This window comes from Bos mutus, chromosome 4 (assembly GCF_027580195.1).
Source record: "Bos mutus isolate GX-2022 chromosome 4, NWIPB_WYAK_1.1, whole genome shotgun sequence".
NCBI lineage: Eukaryota > Metazoa > Chordata > Mammalia > Artiodactyla > Bovidae > Bos > Bos mutus.
The window spans coordinates 4,205,560-4,225,601 of NC_091620.1; the positions used below are offsets into that span (position 1 = coordinate 4,205,560).

The window sequence follows — 20,042 nt, forward strand, 5'->3', positions numbered from 1 at the left end:
GTTTTCTGAATGTTGAGCTTTAAGCCAACGTTTTTTCACTCTCCCCTTTCACCTTCATCAAGAGGCTTTTGAGTTCCTCTTCACTTTCTGCCATCAGGATGGTGTCATCTGCATATCTGAGGTTATTGATATTTCTCCTGGCAATCTTGATTCAAGCTTGTGCTTCTTCCAGTCCAGCATTTCTCATGATGTACTCAGCATATAAGTTAAATAAGCAGGGTGACAATATACAGCCTGGGCATACTCCGTTTCCTATTTGGAACCAGTCTGTTGTTCCATGTCCAGTTCTAACTGTTGCTTCCTGACCTGCATACAGATTTCTCAAGAGGCAGGTCAGGTAGTCTGGTATTCCCATCTCTTTCAGAATTTTCCACAGTTAGACACCATAAAAGGCTCAGGGCTCAAAATGCTTAGGGCTCAGGCGTGGCTTCACAAGATTTGTCACTAGTCAAAATGATAAACAACAATTTTCAGTTGCAATACACAATGACCATATTTCTTTTTCCAGTCTGCAGTCAGTACTTGAGGATATTAGAGTTAATTGCCAGCTTTGCAACAGGGGGATGGATGTCTAACTTCCTTCAACAAGAAAGTGTTTTAATAATTTGGTCTTATACGTTCACCCTGGGACTGGGCTGTTCTTATGTGAACCGCCTAGAACTGTTGGTGACACCAGACGGGGACCCCTGGGGCAGGGCAGCATCATGGTCATTTTTGTGCCTCCACTGCCGCACCCCATGCTTGCACACGTCTCGTGGTGGCTGGTGGGCAGCTAATGTTAACAGGAAGCAACTAAGCTAGAAATATGTATGGGTCCTTCACCCTCAGGAAGGTAACCCCGAAGGTGAGGAGGGCACACCCAAATGACTACTTATCAGTTGGCACAATGGGACAGTGACTGTAAGGATGATGGGTATTCAGACAACACAAATCGTTTGGACTTGGAAAGATTAAACAATGTTAGCAAGAAAAAAGATGGGAGTTGAACTCACACTGAAAGCTAAGGTGTAACAGGGACCAGCAGGAAAAGAGGAGTTCGATTTATAAGCGGCTAGAAGAATTAATTTAGAAAGGTAACATTCCCATTTCCAGGAGCACTGTTTTTCTTTCTGCTTTTACACAGATCTCAGTTTCATTATTCATACTGTACAGTAACTGCACAAAGCTCTCCACAACGTGGGGCAAGGATCAGACTGGAAGGTCTCCTGGGTGGACCGCTTGGTAGTGGGGGAGCCCTGTGAGTGTCGTTTCATTCTCTGTTAAAACAACAAAGGAAGACGGTAACAAGGTTGGGAGGCCAGCCACTGCCAGCTGTGATGCCCATGAGCACTGTCCAGATCGACATTTTAAACATGTTTCTGAAGCGTGATTGAACAACAACCAAAAAAGCTAGGGCTTTTTCTTTCTCTGTCCCCTTCCCACAGTGAAAATGGGTTCCCTATTTCCTCAAGGCCACGCTTTTGTTGCTTTTCTGCCCTGAAGATTACAGTTTATTTTCGGGGGAAGAAGAGGAGTGTGTGTAGGTGTGTGTGTAGGTGTGTGTGGTGGCTGTTCCCTTTCTCAGCCCACACAAGGGCTGTGCCCGGGACTCTGCCTATCTTTCTGGTCAACGCCTGATGTGGTTCGTGGAGAAGAAGCCTGCAGGATGGTGCAGGTCTTTCTGCCTCTGCAGCTCTGAGGGGCTTCATACTCTCATGTTAGCCCACATGTGGACTTCAGATGTCACTGAACATTTTTAGCTGAATCTTAGTTCCAGCTTCTAAGATACCTTGACTTGTCTGCTCCAGGTAAGCAAAGGCCCAGGTCCTGTTCTTCCTTGTAGATGTCTGCGTCTCCATTTTCCGTCGGCTGCTTTGGAACCCTTCGGTTCTCTGATGGATTGAGAAAATTGCCATTGCTTGTAATTTTTTATTGTCATGAGCTTGGCAGTGATGTTCTTTGCAGCTCTCTGTATATCTGAGATGAAACTGGAAATTTCTAATCTGCTTTTGTTGTTCTCCACTGAGTATTTAATTTCAAATATCGCATTTTCACCTCTAGAAGTTCCACTTCATATATTCTCTGTCCTTCCTCATTAGGGTCCCATTTACCTTAAGCCCTTGAGCATATTTATATCAAGTCTTAGAAATCCCTGGGCTGATAATTCTGTTGTCTCTGTTACGTATGTTTCTGTTTATTAATTTTTCTCCTGGTATTGGTCATATATTCCTGCTTCTTCTTTTCGTTAGTAATTTTTCTTTAAATGCTGGCCTCTGTGAATTTTACTTTATTGAGGGCTAGGTTGGTTTTTTGTTAAAGAAAACTGAAGTTTGTTCTGGTGGGCCATTAAATTATGTGCTGATTGGCATAAACCATTTCAAGAGTTGTTTTTTAGGAGATTCTAGTGCTCCTTTGTCCTAGTTCTAATGCATGGACCCTTCTTGGATCTTTCTGAAGGTCCTGGGTGGTCAGCCAGGGTTACCCCCTCTGGGTGGTTGAAGTTTAAACGTTGCCCAGCTCTGCCTGAGCTCCAAGAACGGTTCAGTTGATAGCTTTCTGGTTGTTCTGGTCCTCTGTTGATATTCATGGGATTTCTCCACGCAGCAGCACATTCAAGGTGTCCCTGTGTGGATTCTTGGAGCTCTTCCTAAGCATTGCTGCATCATCTGCACTACCACCCCCCACAATGTCCCATGTTAGCCCCTCTAAATTCTGGTCTGTCTCCTCAAGTCTTTAAGACAGCTGTGTTTTATTTGAGTGTCCTCTCCTGCCTCATGGTCCAGAAACTGTTTCCAGGCAGAAAGCTGGACGATTATATAGTTTCCTTTCTCTCAGTGCCCACAGGCTTGTGCTGCCTGTGGCCCAATGTCGGAAAGCAATTTTGTTTTTTCAAATGCGTCTTTTCAAGTTATGGAGTGAGGGGAGTCTGTCCCTATGTCTCCATCATGGCCAGAAGCAGTTTCTTTATGTCTGTGTTAAGATCGCCTTTGTGGATGCTGTTCAGTTTCATCATATATGTCTAGGTGTGGCTTTATTTTTCTTGCTTGTATTTGTTATGCCTCCTGTATTTGTGGGTTTGTATCTTCCATCTCTTGTCAAACATTGCCTCTTTTCCGTTCTCTTTTTTCTCTACTTTTTGCAATGCAATTTCTCATGAATTTGATTTTTTCATTCCAAGCTTCAAATGTTCAAACCTCTCCTTCATGTTGTCCCTCCACCCCCATCCCCCACTTTTGTGGCATATTCTGGGAAATCTTTTCCTGTCTTTAATTTTCTCAAGTCTCTTTTCTGTTTAACTCCTGTTTTGCATTTTTTACTTCAACAATGAATTTTTTTTGCAGTTTTATTGAGTTATAATTGATATACAAAAAAATGACATAAACTCAATGTATACAATTTGATATGTTTGGGTATGTGTATATACCTGTGAGACCATCATCACAAACAATCTACTCTTTGGTTCTCTCATTAAACCTTAACTTGGAGTACAACTGCTTCACAGTGTTGTGTTAGTTGTGCTACACTGTTTTGAAGCAATTAGAATTTTCTAGAAGTTTCATATAGAGTAGAACCCTTTTATTCTGAACCATTTGAGAATAAGTTCCTGACTTGATGTGCCATCAGGTACTTTTGTAAGAAGGAAGAAAAAATCTTGAGTCCATGTCGGATCTGTTTCTGTTAATCTTTGTATTCTATTGTTTTTGCTGTAGTTAAGAATGTTGCCTATAGCCTGAACTATTCAGGACAGCCCATTCTCAAGGATCTGACCTTTAACAGTATAGCACTTTGCCGTTTGTGTAGAGATAAAAAAGTGGCAGAACAGAGAGTAACATTTGTCTTGCTGGGGTGGTTTATAGAAACACTGTAACCAGACCTTTGCAGAGAGCTGCAAGAACAAAGGATTCTAGTTTGTAATCATCACTTCCTTCCCTTTAATATAAAAGAAGCCTGAATTCTAACACATGCTTCTTTGGGACACTAGTCCATCATCTTCTTGGGTCTGTAGGCTTTCCAAATCAAGTGTTAGTCTTTGCCCCAACACCTTGCCTCTTGATTTATTGGCCTGCCAGGCAGCAAGAAACACAAACGTGGACTCTGTAATAGTATTTCCAACAAACACTTTCTTCCTGCATAGTACGTGCAATCATCAAAATAAGGAAGTGAAGTCTGCTACGTAACTCCCATCTTATTTCCAGACTGATTTTTGCAAATTGTTCCAATAATATTCATTAGCGTGAAGGATCCAGTTCAGAATCATGCATTGCATTCAGCTGTCATGTCTATTTTTTCTTCAATCTGAAAAAATTTCTCAGTCTTTTCTTGACTTGCGTGACTTCCAACACTTCGGAAGACCTTTGTGGTACGTCCCTCAATTTTTTTTGTCCTTATTTCTTCAAGGTTAGACTCAGTTACGTATCTGCGACTGGATTACCACCGGAGTGACACTGTTTCTTCCTGTTGCATCCTTTCAGGTGGCACAAAATTCTGATTTACTCCGTTACGGGAAAACGTTTACTATCATCAGTTAAGGCGGAGTTTTCTAGGCTTTTCCACCATAAAGCATTCTTTTCTCCTAAGAGCGTCCACGAGTACTGCTTGAGGATTCATATGAAGTCCTTTGGCATCTCTGCGCCTATGTTCGGCCTTCTCTTCCTAGCTAAAATGACCCATTTCTTTCCCCATATTTCTCACATTCCTTGTTCTCGCACCAACGTCAGTAGCTCGTCTGTACTTAAAGGCCTAGCTACATTCACCCCACCCACCCGCCGAGTGAGAAGCCGTCTTCAGACGCCTTCCCCCAGCAGCCCTCAGCCTCCTCCGCACCCTGATGCCCTTTCTGTCACTCGTTAGCACCACGCTCTCAACCCTTCCCGCTCCTCTCGCGCTCTCGTTCAGCGCAGTCTAACAGTCTCAGGGCCCACCCGCTCAGCGAACCTGCCGCCGCCCCGCAGCCCGCAGAGCGCCAGCCGGGCGCCGCCCCGCCCGCCCTCGCCCCACGCGTCCGCCCCTAGCGCCGTGACTCCGCCCCCAGCCCGCGCCTCACAGTCCAAACACAGAAACCCGGCTGCCGCCCCGTAGCGGGGCGCTGGGCCTCTCCCACTTCCAACGGGACTTCCGCCGGGCGTAAAGCTCGGCGCCAACTGCTGCAAAACGCCTTACGACAGAGCTCGGGCCGCGCTACGGCCGGCAACCGCCCCGGCCCCCGCGTTCAACACTGGGCTGTCTGGAAGCCCAGCGAGGCGGCCGCTTGCGAGTTTGCCTTCCACCTTCGGCCTTTGTTTCCCCGGGGGCGGCCAGGAGCCGCCGCGGCCGGCGGGAAGGGCCCGCGCCGGCGCCTCCCGGCCGCCATCATCCCGGCGTGCACAGCGGCGGCAGGCGAGCCGTCCGCCATGTTGCGATAGTTTGTTGTTTTCTTCCTGCGGAGGAGCAGGCCGGAGGGCCCCCACCCGCCGGCCGCGCCGCCTCCGGCACCCAGGCCCGGCCAGCCGCCCCCGTCCCCCGTCCTCCCCGCCCCCCGCCGCGCGTCCCCGGGCCCCGGCTGGCCCGGCGGCCCCCCCCAGCTGGCTTGGTGGGGCGAGGCTGAAGGCCGGGCCCAGCGAGCACCATGGCGGCCGCCCTGGGAGCGGGCGGAGGAGCGGGCGCCGGAGGTAAATGAACGGCCGCGCGCGGGAGGCGGCGGCGGCGGCGGCGGGGGGGGGTGGGGGCGGCTGCGGGCCGCTCCCGGCCGTCGTAGTGCCCCCGGGAGGCTCGGGGGGGTCGGGGTCTATGGTGTCCTTGTCCTGAGGCGGCGGGCGGCCTGCCCGGGGGGACAGCGCCCGCCGCCGGGCGCGCTCGGGAGGGTCGCGGCCCCGCTGGGGTCGTTCGGGAGGGCTCGGCGTGGTTTCCAGCCCCTTACTGGACCTGGCTGAGGCGCACGGACCTGAGGGAAGGTGTTTGCGGGGCATTTCAGAGAGTAAGGAGTCTGAAAAAAGAACCTCCCGCGACTGCTCTAATTTACCTGAACTCCTCAGTTGTCTGAATCCGGACCCATTAGTGCTTGCTTGTCAGCGTCTTGCAGAGGGTGGAACTGGGGCAGAAACGGCAGTTTTTTGTCTTGTGTTCCAAACATAGATAAGTTTGGCAGAGCACCTAACTCACACCTGATTTTTTCAGGCAAAATCACTTTCTGCTTGAAATCACATTTTTGTTGACTGAAGTTTTTTGTTTGTTTTTAATATGAGTAAAACACTTGGAAGTGAGTTTTCTGATTGTTTGGAAACTCTGATAAAGGGGACCCTTAGGTGGAAAAGGGTGAACACCACCTGCATTCGGGCGGAGTTCTCATTATTGAAACGTTAGGCCATTCTGCTATATACTCTTCAGTAATAATGCTGATTTAAGACTACATTGTAGCGATCCTGTCTAGGAGTTTTGGCCAAAGTATCAAAGAGTTCCTATGGCAAAATAGAAAAACCTAAGAGACCAGCGCTGAAATGTGACTTCAGGCAATATGATTTGTGCCTGCCTTTTTTCTGTCACGTGGTCCCCCCGGCTTTCTAGTTAGAGTTTGAAAATATTTGCTTTACTTATTGTTTACTTGCTGGAGTTTTGTATCATTTTCAAGAGGTAGGTAGTCTGGATACTCCTGGGTCAAAACTGTTTTCATTAGTAATACTAATGTAGCCTGGCATGTTTCACTCTTTCACGTGACTGCAGAGGAGTTTTCCAGAGGCTGTATGTATCACACGTGAAGACGTTATCGTACTGATGGCTAATGTAATGTGTGCTTGCATGTTTTTTCAAGTTTCTCATGTTTTGAAAATGGCAAATACCAATGAATGCAATTGACATAAAAGCTGGGTGATGTCCTCTAATAAGTTTGAATCCAGAAAGTTTTTGAGAATTGCCGTTTTAGAGGATTAGGCTTCATCCTTGATGATTTGGAGTTTTCCCTTCCATTTTGTCATGCACATCTGTTCTCCCATTGTTCTTAGACTAAAGCCAGGCTGCTTACCAAGGTTTGTTTGAGTCGTGCATGGCTCAGCCCCCAGCCTCAGCCAACTCCTGTCAGCCAGCTCCTCATCCCCTAGGTCTCAGGCTCCTGGAGGCCTTCCCTGAGCATTCTTCTTTGTGTCTCAAGTATGTCCATCTCTTGCTTATGTGCCTCCCTCAGATATCTTTATTCTGTTGCAACCTTGTTTCTTATTCTGTGGCAACCTTGTTTCTCGAACATTTGTGGAGTTTGTGATTGTATTTGGTTACCTGATCGCTTCTTTTTTTACTCTCTCTTCCCCAGTAGCCTGCAAGCCCCTTGAGGAAAGTAATGCTGCCTGTTACACCTGCTGTGTATTCCAGGTTCCTGGCATGTAGTATATGTTCAATAAATACTTGGCAGCTACCCTTTTCTGTGCATTTGTAAGTTGCACATTTACAGCAGTGTTGCCTTTTATGGTATGAATGGAGTCATGTAGTGTTCCCCAATTAGCTTTGTTCACTTAATAGTAGGTCTTGGCAATCTCTCCTGTGTTAGTAGGTGAGAGTTATGTGGTTCCACCATTTATTGATTAACGATATCATATTGATGGACATTTCAGTTATATGTCCTTTTTCACTGCTGTGGAAGATTCTGCACTAAACATCTACAGACACAATCGTGATGTGCTGAAGCAAATATTTCTGGAGGTTTGATAACTCCCGAAGTGGAAATAAGCTGCATATATTTTAAATTTTGGTAGCTATTTTCAAGTTATCCTCAAAAAAGCTGGTACCACTTTATCTTTCCAACGGTACTGTATGAAAGGACAGTTGCCCCATGCTTTGAGAATCTTTGTTTAGGCAGGAAAATAGCCTCAGTGTTGTAATTTGTATTTCCCAGATCTGTTGAAATTAATCATCTTTTCATGTATTACATTTATTTTTCTGTGAATTGTTTATATAATTTGTCTTTTTTATTGAGTGGTTGACTTATCATTTTAAAGAATTCTTTGTGTATTATGTTAGGATTATAGACTTTTTTTTTAATTTGGCTTGCCCTATGAAAAGTGAAAGTGAAGTCGCTCAGTTGTGTCCAACTCTCTGCCACCTCCTGGTCTGTAGCCTACCAGGTTCCTCTGCCTGTGGGATTTTCCCGCCAAGAATACTGGAGTGGGTTGCCAATTCCTTTTGTTTTTTTAAGCTTTTGATTATGGAAGCTTTAAAATTTTACCTTGTGAAAAATGTCACTTTAATTTTTTTTTTGGCTTCTTCTCATGGCTTGTGTGATCTCAGTTACCTGACTGGGGTAACCTGAGATCAAGGTAGTTAAAGGCTAGAATCATAACTACTAGGTCACCAGGGAATGGTGACCCCCTCTTCCCCCCTCCCGCCAAAATATTTTTTATATTGACGTCTAGTTGATTTACAAAGTTGTGTTAGTTTCTGGTTTATAGCAAAGTGATTTATTTATATATGTATCTTCTCGTTCAGATTTTTTTTCTTGTCACTTGTTTTTGTAAAATTTTTTTCCTAACGTTATCCCCATGCCAAGAGTTCTCCTGTGCTTTTAACATTTTATGTCTGTGCTTTTTTATGTTTAGCTTTTATTCCACATGGAATTTTATTTTGGATGTTGTGTGAATTTAGGGCTTCTAACAGTTTTAATACAATTTATTGAATTATTTTTTATTTTATGATATATTTAAATTCTCATTCTTTCTTTTGTTGTTCAGTAACCAAGTCATGTCCGACTCTTTGTGATCCCATGGACTGCAGCACATCAGGCTCCCCTGACCTTCACTATCTCCTGGAGTTTGCGCAAATTGATGTCCATTGAGTCAGTGATGCCATCCAACCATCTCATCCTCTGCCGCCCCCTTCTTCTGCCTTCATTCTTTCCCAGCATCAAGGTCTTTTCCAGTGAGTTGGCTGTTCGCCTCAGATAGCCAGAGTATTATAGCGTCAGTATCTGTCCTTCAGTGAATATTCAGGGTTGATTTTCTTTAGGATTGACTGGTTTGATATTCTTACAGTCCAAAGGATTCTCAAGACTCACCTCTAGCACCATGGTTCAAAAGCATCAATTCTTTGGTGATCATCCTTCTTTGTGGTCCAGCTCTCACATCTGTACATGACTACTGGAAAAACCATAGTTCTGACTGTATGGACCTTTGTCAGCCAAATGATGTCTCTGCTTTTTAATACACTAGGTTTGTCATAGCTTTCCTTATTGAATTCTTTCTTTTCCATTTTGTGATGTATTTAAATTCTCATAATTTTAGAAAATTACTGTTTCATAGTATGTGTTTGTCTATATACATTATAGAAATTTTTTCAGAAATTTCTTGATTAGCTCTGCATTTAAAATAAACTTCAGAATTGTCACATTCTATAAAGAATTCTGCTGAAATTCTTTGACGTTGCATTGAGTTTATTAATGCATTTGGGGTTTCCAAGGTGTTAAAGAATCTACTTGCCAATGCAGGAAATGCAGAAGACATGAGTTTGATCCCTGGGTCAGGAAGATCCTCTGGAGGAGGAAATGACACCCCCCTCCAGTATTCTTGCCTGGAGAATTCCATGGATAGAGGAGCCTCGTGGGCTACAGTACATGGGGTTGCCAAGAATCAGACACGATTAGCACACACACAATGCAACTTGGGGACGATGGATATTTTTACAATATGTATTTTTTCATTCAGCAATAAGAATGTCTCACTGTCAAGCTCTTTTTTGTCCATCAGTCATCTACCACATTTTTGAGTATTTCCTCCATGCTAAACACTGATCTAAGAGGTTGGGTTATATAAATATTGGAATAGAAGAGATTGCAGATACGAAAACAGTTTTACTAAGGTAACTTCCAGAGGAGAAAGGATCTCTGCCATCTGTCTAGTCAAAGCTATGGTTTTTTCAGAAGTCATGTACGGATGTGAGAGTTGGACCATAAAGACAGCTGAGTGTCAAAGAATTGATGCTTTTGAACTGTGGTGTTAGAGAAGACTCTTGAGAGTCCCTTGGACTGCAAGGAGATCCAACCAGTCCATCCTAAAGGAAATCAACGCTGAGTATTCATTGGAAGGACTGATGCTGAAGTTCCAATACTTTGGCCACCTGATGCGAAGAGCCGACTCATTGGAAAAGACCCTGATACTGGAAGAGATTGAGGGCAGGAGAAGAGGGTGACAGAGGATGAGCTGGCTGGATGGCATCATGGATCCAATGGACATGAGTATCCATAAACTCCGGGAGATGGTGAAGAACAGGAAACGTGGTGTGCTGCAGTCCATGGGATCGCAGAGTTGAACGAGACTTAACCGAACAACAAATGGAACTTAACCTTCGTAAGATTTTCTTTATGTAGTTCTATTTTTCTTGTTAGTGTTATTCCTAGATATTTTGTATTTGTTGTTGTGGATGGTACAATTTTTTTTATCATACAGTATTCTGGAATTTTTTGCTGATTTACCATAGAAAAACTATTTTCTTTTTTTGGTCATTATATATAACTGGCTTACTGGAATTTTGTTTTAATATTTGATGCTTTAGATTTTCAGACTGTTGTATCTGCAGTCTCCTCTATTTCAGTATTTATGTCTCATTTCTTCTTCTTGTACTTTTTGTTCTAGAAGTTTTCATTGTCAAGTCCTTCTATATAATGTCTGGTAGTGGGCTGATGACAGGCATCTCTATCTTGCCATCTTGTTAGGAGTTTAACGAATGTTCGTTTAATGTTTTACCAGTGCGTATGGTGCTTGCTGTAGGTTTCTGATAGTTACTGTTTGTTTAGCTAAAAAAGTGTGTATTTTGAATTAGGGTTTTGATTTTATCAAATGCTTTTTCTGCACCGTGATCATGAGGTCCCTGCTTTTTATTATTCGTTCCTGTTTCTTTACCTGGCTGCACCAGGTTTTAGTTGCGGCACGTGGATTTTGGATATTCCTCCTGGCGTGTGGGATTTTAGTTGCAGCGTGGGATCTAGTGTCCCAGGCGGCCAGTGGTAAAGACTCCATCCACCTGCCAAGCCAGAGATGCAGGTTCCATCCCTGGGTTGGGAAGATCCCCTGAAGAAGGCAATGGCAGGCCACTCCGTACTGTTGCCTGGAAAATCCATGGACAGAGGAGCCTGGCAGGCTGCGATCTGTGGGATTACGGGAGTCGGAAGGCAGTGACATGTGGGACCTAGTTTCCTGACTGCCGATCTAATCGTGCACTGGCAGTGGGCTGTCTTAGCCACTGGACCACAGGGAAGTCCCGTGAGGCCCCTCTTTAATACCTTACTGTGATGTATCGATAGATGTCCAGTGCTGAATCAGCCACACATTCTTGGGTTCACAGTCTTCTGGTTGTTCAGGTTTTGTTCTTTTTGGTGTTTGGTTGCTTTTCATTTTAGGACTGTCTGATCATAAGAGAGATTGGCTTATAGTTTTCTTTGTGCTCTTCTGTGTTTTTGTAAGATAGGCTAACTGCCTTGAATGAGTTGTGAAATTTTCTGGATATTGTAAAAATCTCTTTGTTAAATGTTGAAAGAACTCTTGTCTGCAAAGCCATTTGGGTCTGTTGCCTGTTTAATTTTTTTTTTTTTTTTATTATTGGTCTGTTTAACTTTTTTAAATCCACAGGTCAATTCTGATAATTTTTTCTGGAAAAATTATTCTTTATGTTTATATTTTCAGTATAACAAATGATAGAGTTAAACGTTTCAGCTTCCTAAGTGGGTGTGTTGAAGGTAAATTTTTTGAAAACCCACGCATGTCTGAATGAAGTCTTATTTTCACACTTGACTGATAGGGTCGAGTCTTCAAGTCTAGCTGTGACTTAGATCCCTTTTCCTCAGAGTTTTGCTGGTACTGCTGTGTTGTTTTCTGGCTTCTAGGTCTGCTCTTGAGAAGTCTGATGACATTCTGATTCTTCATCAGTTGTGTGACCTTTTTTCTCTTCCAGGAAGGTTTTCACAGTTCCTCCTCATTGTTACAGAATTCATTAGCATAGGTCGAATTATGTTTCTTGTACTGCATTTGGTGGATACGTTGGTCTGGAAATGTGTGTCCTTCGGTTCTGGGAAATTATCTTGGGGTACTGTTTTACTCTCTTTTTCTCTGTCCTCACTTTCTGAAATCCTTGTTATTGAATTTTGATGCTTTGTTTATATACAAAGCATGAGCATGATGAAGCAGTTCATTGAGAATCTTTTGGAAGGATAGGTGCTTTGGCAGTTCACAGACTCAGAAAGAGCTGGGCAGCTCAGGCTGTGGAATATCAGGCGTCAGGGTCAGGGCGGTCTGGGCCCCGGGCAGGCTCGCAGCTGCTGGCGGGGCTTCTGCACAGGCTCCGGCTGCCACTTCCTCCTCAGTTCCTTTTCTTATGGAAGCAGAAATGTTGTTCCTGTTTGGCTGGGTGCCGCATATCTTCACTGATTTAGCTACACCAAAGTGTGGGTCTACTTTCCAGATCTTTTGATAAGATTTTTTTGTTTTTTGAGAGAAGCTGTAACTCTGGTAGTTACATATAGTTATATTTTAAAAATGTTGAGAATCAAGTTGATTAAAAAAAAAAAAACATAATTCAAAGATAGCATGTTCCTTATAGGCCACAGGATTCCAGCCTGCAGGTTAATAGGTTAATAGTTGATTCTGCCTTCATGATTTTGTAGGTTCCATGGATTAGTGATCTTTCTACCTAAAGACTGAGGAAGTTATGGCTAGCTACCCTTTAATATTTTTATGTATCAGAGGGTTTGTTACTATGTGAAGTGAAAGTCGCTTAATCGTGTCTGACTCTTTACAACTCCATGGAGTGTAGGACTATACAGTCCATGGAATTCTCCAGGCCAGACTACTGGAGTGGGTAGCCTTTCCCTTCTCCAGGGGATCTTCCCAACCCAGAAATCAAACCCAGGTCTCCCACATTGCAGGCGGATTCTTTACCAGCTGAGCCACAAGGGAAGCCCAAGAATACTGGAGTGGGTAGCCTATCCTTTCTCCAGAGAATCTTCCCAACCCAGGAATTGGACCGGGGTCTCCTGCATTACAGGCGGATTCTTTACCAACTGAGCTATTAGGGAAGCCCAGTTGTTACTATAGTTGCTTCCTAAATAAACTCAAGAGCGTTATACTTAGTGTTTGGTAGACCTGAGTTTAAATCTGATTTTGCTGTTTACTAATTTTTGGTTAGTCTTAGTTTTCACATCTGTAAAAGGAGAGTATGGGGCTGGATTAAATGAGAAAATGAATATAGCTAGCTTGTTGAAGTACAATGAAGCTTCTCTTCAGTGCTTCAGTAGTGCTAGACTTATTTGAAGTTTTATTATTAGTCTTATTTCAGTTAGGAAGGAAGTCATGCTTAGCACTCCAAGTATGAAGGCTTTTAATACAGCAGTTAGAGGCTTCTACAACCCTTGGATAGCATCACCGACTCAATGGACATAAGTTAGAGCAAACTGTTGGAGGAAGTGAAGGACAGGGGAGCCTGGTGTGCTCATGGACTCCTGGCAGGGGAGTCCATGGGGTCGCAAAGAGTCTGGCGTGACTGAGTGGTTGAACAGCATCATCCACCCTTGGTGGTCAGGAGCACTTAGTCTGAGGACCAGAGCCTGATGGTTCAGAGTTCGTCTGGAGGCTCTTGGAACTGAAGACCCTTGTGGAAGCGTCAGTGGTCAGTCTCAGTCTGCAGCACTGGGTGCTGACTTCTGATGGTGTTGAGTCTCAAGAGGCCCCCTCTGACCGTCACAGCCCCTGCCAGCCCGGAGCCACGCATGGTTTTCAGTAGCCCATTCTGACTTATGAGAACCTCATATCTGTGAGGGGGTGTGTGTGTCTGTCTGTCCGTCCTGTGCCTGTCTCATGAGAGTAACTGAGATAATTGTGACTCAGACTTCCTGTGACTGCCTTGCCTTGCGTTCTCTAACTCAGAAGCGCACAGGGAAGGAGGCTCTGGGAAGTGTAGCATTGTCTGCCCTGTTGTGTAGAGTGATGGGGACCACAGTCTCAGCATAGCTGTGGCTTCTCTCTGTGGAAGGAAGAGCAGCAGTTGCTGGAAGGACTTTTTGTCCTTTTTTGTCCCTTTTTGTGACATTTCTTCCTTACACTTCACGAAGTTAGCAACTAACCATTAGCATTTTAGAAGGTTTCACTTTTAGAAAGAGGGTCTAGATTCTTGGGAAAAGAAGTGGGGCATTGTTTCCTCTAGATTCTCAGTCATGATGGGAACGTTCAGTTGGCTGAGCTCAGACCATTTTCCTTTCCCAGGTTCCTCATGCTAACAGAGCACCCAAGAGTCTAGCTTTTATGGCTTGCATATCAGAAGGCAGAGCCCTGTCTTCTTTCAGGACTCTGATTGATTCCCAAACACAGGAAGAGAAGATTGAGTTGTAAGACAGGCAAACAGGTCAGTGTGTACCACACTTCGGAAGCAAAGTACAGAGTTTATTTTAGGGAAACCTGTCCAGGGTCCCATGCAAATAAGAGAGTTTTAAAACAAGACTACAAATTATTTTTCAAGCAACATAATGTATGGGCTCTTTCTGAAAATTTGCCTGGTGGTTACTCAGAATTTGAGTTATTTTGTAAGACAAATATGCTTACTTGGAAAGTTCTTGAATGTTAGTTTGATTCTTTTTTCTCATTACTATAAAGTTTAAATAAATACTGTTTAAATAAAGGGTCTGGATTTCCTCACCTATAAAATACGGAATTTTGAGTCAGTGATTCAGAATATGAGGTGTATACATGAGAATGGTGTCGAGGCAAAAAAGAAGGTTGAGAACCTTTGGACTAGAGCAAAGACAGGAGAACTTTGTAAAGGGCCAAATGGTAAATATTTTAGATTTTGCAGGTCATAGGGCTTCTGTTGCAATTCTCTGCTCTTCGCTTGTAGCTTGAGAGCTGTAGACAGTGGGTAACTGAATTAGCATATAGTGTTCCAATAAAAGCGTTTTTACAGAAATCGGGCAGTAGCTAAATTTAGACTAAAACAGGTAGCAGAGCCTATGTATGGGGGCTGTAGTTTGCTGAGTCTTGGATTAGACAGTTGGTGGAACCCTGTTCCAGACAAGTATTGTATAAAGTTTCTAATCTTAAATTCCAGGTTCCTGGAAAAGATGAGGAAGTAATAAGAATGCTAAGTAGAAGACTTGTGTTCGTTACAGAGACCTAATTGCTGTGTAATTGAAAAGTGTAAAAATTCCAGTAACTGTTTCTAGTCTTGCTGATGGGGAACACTGATTCCCTCGGTAACATGTATGTCTAGTGTAACCTTTGGCCTTGGGGTTTCTAGATTTCAAGATGCAGACCACTCTTCCCCTTGGGATCCAGTGCTGTGCTTTCTTCCTGTGAAACTGTGGACTAGTGTGGGCACATTTTGTTTTCTTGGTTCTACTCAGTATGACAGACAGAAACTTAAAAAGGACTTGTCTACATTCCAAATGAGAACAGAAGGAAAATGATGCAGAAAATGTGAGAGGAATAAGAACAGGCACACAGAGTTCAAGGTCTTGGTTTGTTTCTTAGAATTTTGAGTTACGGTTCTTTTTTATCTGGTTTTGCATTCCATAATCCAAGTGGAAAGAAAGTATGTTTTTGTTTTCTGCTTGATCAGGTGTTTGTTTTTTTCTTTGCTTATTGTACTTTTGTCCAAGCAGAAGGTTGCCCACATTTGCAATCATTCTTGTCTCCTTTGGGGAATTATGGTGATTTTGCACTTTAGGTATTTAGTTTCTCTCAGCAGTGTTTCATAGTCCTTAATTTACAGGTCTTTCTCGTTTTTTTATATTATGGTTATCCCTAGTATGTATGTCCTATTTTTATGTTACTGCAAGGATTTGTTTTTTAATTTCCAGTTGCTCATTCCTTGTATGTAAAAAAAAAATTGTTGACTTTTTAAAACTGATCTCATATTTTGCAGCCTAATTCAGTTCACTTACTAGTTTTCGTACTTTTTCCCCATAGATCCCATGTGATTTTCTGCATAGCTGATGATGTTTGCTGTGAAGAATGGTGGTTTTTTACTTCTTCCTTTTCAGTCTGAGCTCCTTTTGTTTTTCCTTGTCTGGTCGCACTAGGTAGAACTTGGATTACAGTGCTGAGTTGCAGTGTTAGGAGTCACAGCCCCATCTTGTTCCTGATTCTAGAGGAAAGCATTGACTCTTTACTTGGGGTGGTTGCTGTAGTTTTTCTATACAGATGCCCTTTGATCAGCTTGGGGAAAGTCCCTTCTATACTTAATTTGTTCAGAGTTTTTAGGAATGTGGATATTCGGTTTTGATTAACTTTTAAATTGATTTTCCTCCTTATGTAGAGATGATAATGTAATTTTCTACTTTGTAATATGATCTGTTACATTGATTTTTAAAAAGTACTGATTTTTGAATGTTAAATGAACCCTTCATTCCTGGGATAAATCCATGTGATTGTGATGTAGGGTATCCTTTTAATATATTGTTGAGTTCTATATGCTAATTTTTTAAAAATCATTTATACGTGTATGTTTTGTTTTTCTAGTCTGTTTCATGTGCCTCTGCTCTAATCTTTATTTTCTTTTGCAATCTTTGGTTTAATTTCCTCCTCTTTGTCTAGTTCCTCAGGACTTAAAGTAAGGCTGTTGATTTGAGATCTGTCTTCGTTAGCGTAGGCAGTAAAGTTCCTTCCATGTACTGCTTTTGCTGCATCCCATAAACTTAGGTGTGTTGTATTTTTGTGTTCACTTTCCTCAAAGTATATTCTTATTTCCCTGGTTCTTATTTCTTCTTTGACCTATTGGTTGATGAAGTGTGTTGTTTAATTTCCATGTACTTGTGCATTTTCAGTTTTCTTTTTAGGATTGATTTTTAGCTTTATTATTACAGTTGACCCTTGAGCAATGCAGGGGTCAGTTGCACCCCTCTAACTGTTCTATCAGCGAGCTTTCATGCCTAAGAATGTTCAATAAATTGATTTTCTTTAGGTAGATGTGTAGTTTAAAATATTTTAATTAATAAAAATGGGCTTTTTTTTATTAAGCATTTATGGGCTTCCCTGTTGGTTCAGTGGTAAAGAATCTGCCTGCCAATGCAGGAGATGTGGGTTTGATTTCTGGGTTGGGAAGATCCCCTAGAGAAGGAAATGGCAACTCACTCCAATATTATTGCCTGGGAGATCACGTGGGCAGGGGACTGGGGGCTGTAGTCCATGGACCTGGCTTAGTGACTCAACAACAAACAAACAACGTTTGTAATGGTTTAATATTTTAGAATGTCCTGTTGGGAATCCCTAAAAGAAACATTGTTTCAATATATAATGTATCTGTTTAAATTGAGTAAGACTGACTCATGGCCTCTCCCTCACAGATGATGACTTTGACCAGTTTGATAAGCCGGGTGCGGAGCGGTCCTGGAGGAGAAGAGCTGCGGACGAGGACTGGGACAGGTGCGGACCCCCCTGGTTACATGCAGGGCCCTTGCTGGCTCATCTCCTTCTGCCGCTAGGCCGGGCAGAGCTCTTTCCTGAGAACACTGTTAGCCGCCCATGCTCTTTCCTGAGTAGGTCTGCCTGACTGGGCTAAAGAAGGGCAGGGGTGGGTGTTCCAGGCGGAAGGCGTTGTGCGGAGCTCCTCCCCTGGCGGTGCTGCCTCCGGCTGCCAGTGGAGCTGTCTGTGTGTTTATACAGTGACGATGTTGAGTTGGTGGGCACTCGGAGCTATTTGGAGTAATTCTGTGCCCGCAACAACAGTAACAACAGAGTTCCTCCACATGCTGCATTGCTGCAAGGACTGCCCTCCAGCTGCGGCGTGCGGTTTGTCGTTGCGGTGGCTTCTCTGGCTGCCGAGCACGGGCTCTCGGTGTGTGGGCCTCAGTGACTGTCACCTGGGCTCGTGGTTGCGGCTCCTGGCCCCGGGCTCAGGCTCAGTAGTCGTGGTGCTTGGGCTTGGCCGCTCTGCAGCGTGTGGGGTCTTCCTGGACCGGGGGTTGAACCTGCTCCCCTGTTAGTGGGTTCTTTACCACTGAGCCACCAGGCAAGCCGGGTATCTTGTAATTTAGTTTTATATATTTCTGACTAGTAAAGATGGAAAAATATATTTGGAAATCATTTTCAAACTTACAGGAAGATGTGAAAGTAACACGGAAATTCTTGCAAGGCCTCCTCGATCAGACTTAGGGTTGCTTTGCGTCATGTTTATGTTATCTTCCTCTCACTCATTTTACACACATACACACAGGCACGCACACACACACACAGACACACGCACACACACATAGGCGCGCGCACACACACACACACACACACACACATAGAACACTTTGTTCTTTCCTGCACCATTTGACAGCGGTTTGCAGGTGTCATGCCGCTTCCAAATCTGCAGTGGTCACCTAGGTTTTGTCAGTTGTCCAAATAACATCCTTTTTAGCAAAAGTGAGTTTCTTTTTCTCCTCCTTGTTTCTTCATCTGTAAGAGTTCTGTCTTTAAAGGCTTCTGTAAAGGCTCTGTAAAGCCTTTGTGTTTAATGACTTCTGACTTTTTTGAAGAGGGTGCACCATTTCCCTGTGGACCAGCCCTCAGTGTGGGTTTGCTGGTGTCTCCCTGGGACTAGACTCAGGATGTGCTTTTGGTCAGGAGCGCCTTTTGGTGACCCTGTGGCCTTCCTGAGGGCATCTCTGCAGGGGGTACATGATGTCAGTCTAGCTGCTTTCTGCCTTATGTTGGTAAGAAATTCTTCCCTACTCTGTATTCTCTATGTTCCTAGGAAAGCTTTGAAGTGTGTGTGTGTGTGTTTAATAGTTACGTATATAATCTACCTGAGATTGATTGATTTTTTTTAAACTTAGAATTTGAAGTGTACATGGAAGTAGACTAGTACAGTGTAGGTAGCGTTCCGCCCTTCAGCTTCAGCAGCATCAGTATGTAGCTCGGTTGTGTATCTATGATCACAGGCATAATTTCATCCGAAAACATACCAGATTGTGTCTCTCTAAAAAATAAACGATTTACAAGTATAGCCATAGTAGAGTTCTATCCTAAGTCACTTAATATGAGTGTCTTATTAGTGTTCACACTTCGCTGTCTGTCTCATGTATATACAGTTTTCTGGTGGCTCAGACGGTAAAGCATCTGCCTGCCATGCAGGAGACCTGGGTTCGATACCTGGGTCAGGAAGATCCCCTGGAGAAGGGAATGGCAACCCACTCCAGTATTCTTGCCTGGAGAATCCCATGGACAGAGGAGCCTGGTGGGCTATAGGCCATAAGGTCGCAAAGAGTCAGACATGACTGAGTGACTAACACTTTACGCTTTCATATATATTACAGGTATATACACATGTGTATTGTGGGTATGTTTCTGTGTTCTCTCTTACAGTTTGATTTGAGTGCAAAAGATGCAAATCCCATAAGTTAGGGGCTCTGCAGTGTTGTTCCTCCAGCAGGAGTAACAGTCTTGTTAGCTTCTTGTTGCCCTGTTACCAGCTGTTAGATGGTCCAGATGGTGATGCTCTCATTCTGTCATTCCTCCTCATTTCTGTTGTGATAATTCTGTAATTATACTTGGTTCTTTTGAGGTATAGAGTAAGTGCTTGATTCTTTAAGTTTTCAAAATAATGGGTCAGTTCCTTAGCATCTTCCAGAGGTGTTTTGTTTTTGAACCATTTTGAATTCATAGATTTAAATACTGCATGTGCGATTTTATAACCCATTATGATTGTTTTCTTATTAATGCTTGAATTGCCCCAGTATTTGTTCAGTGGGAATTTATTTTGGCTGTCATGACATTAGTTGGCTTTCTGCTATGATGGAGCTGGGTTTTGTTTATAGTGTGAGACAGGGTTCTAATTTTCCTTGCCCTTTCCAGTGTGAATAGCTCTTGTCCCAGTGTTGTTTACGAACAGTCTCTTCTTTTCTTTACTCGTCTTCAGTGCATGTTTGCATGTGGAGGTGCAGTATCATGTATATTTCTTTATTTAATATTGCTAAAGTGTAAAGTAACCTCTTTTGTGTACTGGGTGATAGAGGGTGAATTTTGAAAGTTAGGGAGAAGAAAGAGTCAGAAAGTATAACAGGCTGTATATTCACATAGGAAAGAGCATGTTCAAAAGGTTTTAACTGAAGGTCATTTGATGAAGGGTTTTTTTAAATGGGGTAGTGT

General features: G+C 43.4%; 1 protein-coding gene across 1 annotated transcript in view; it reads left to right on the forward strand.

Annotated features, from left to right (window-relative positions):
• Positions 1–5,123: 5,123 nt before the first annotated feature.
• Positions 5,124–20,042, forward strand: part of RBM33 (RNA binding motif protein 33) — a 111,525-nt gene continuing 96,606 nt past the window's right edge. The window contains exons 1-3 of the mRNA XM_070368986.1: positions 5,124–5,627; positions 8,667–8,853; positions 17,255–17,333. Of these exons, the coding sequence (XP_070225087.1) occupies positions 8,760–8,853; positions 17,255–17,333 (173 nt within the window). The 5' untranslated portion in view covers positions 5,124–5,627; positions 8,667–8,759. The remainder of the gene's footprint in view (positions 5,628–8,666; positions 8,854–17,254; positions 17,334–20,042) is intronic.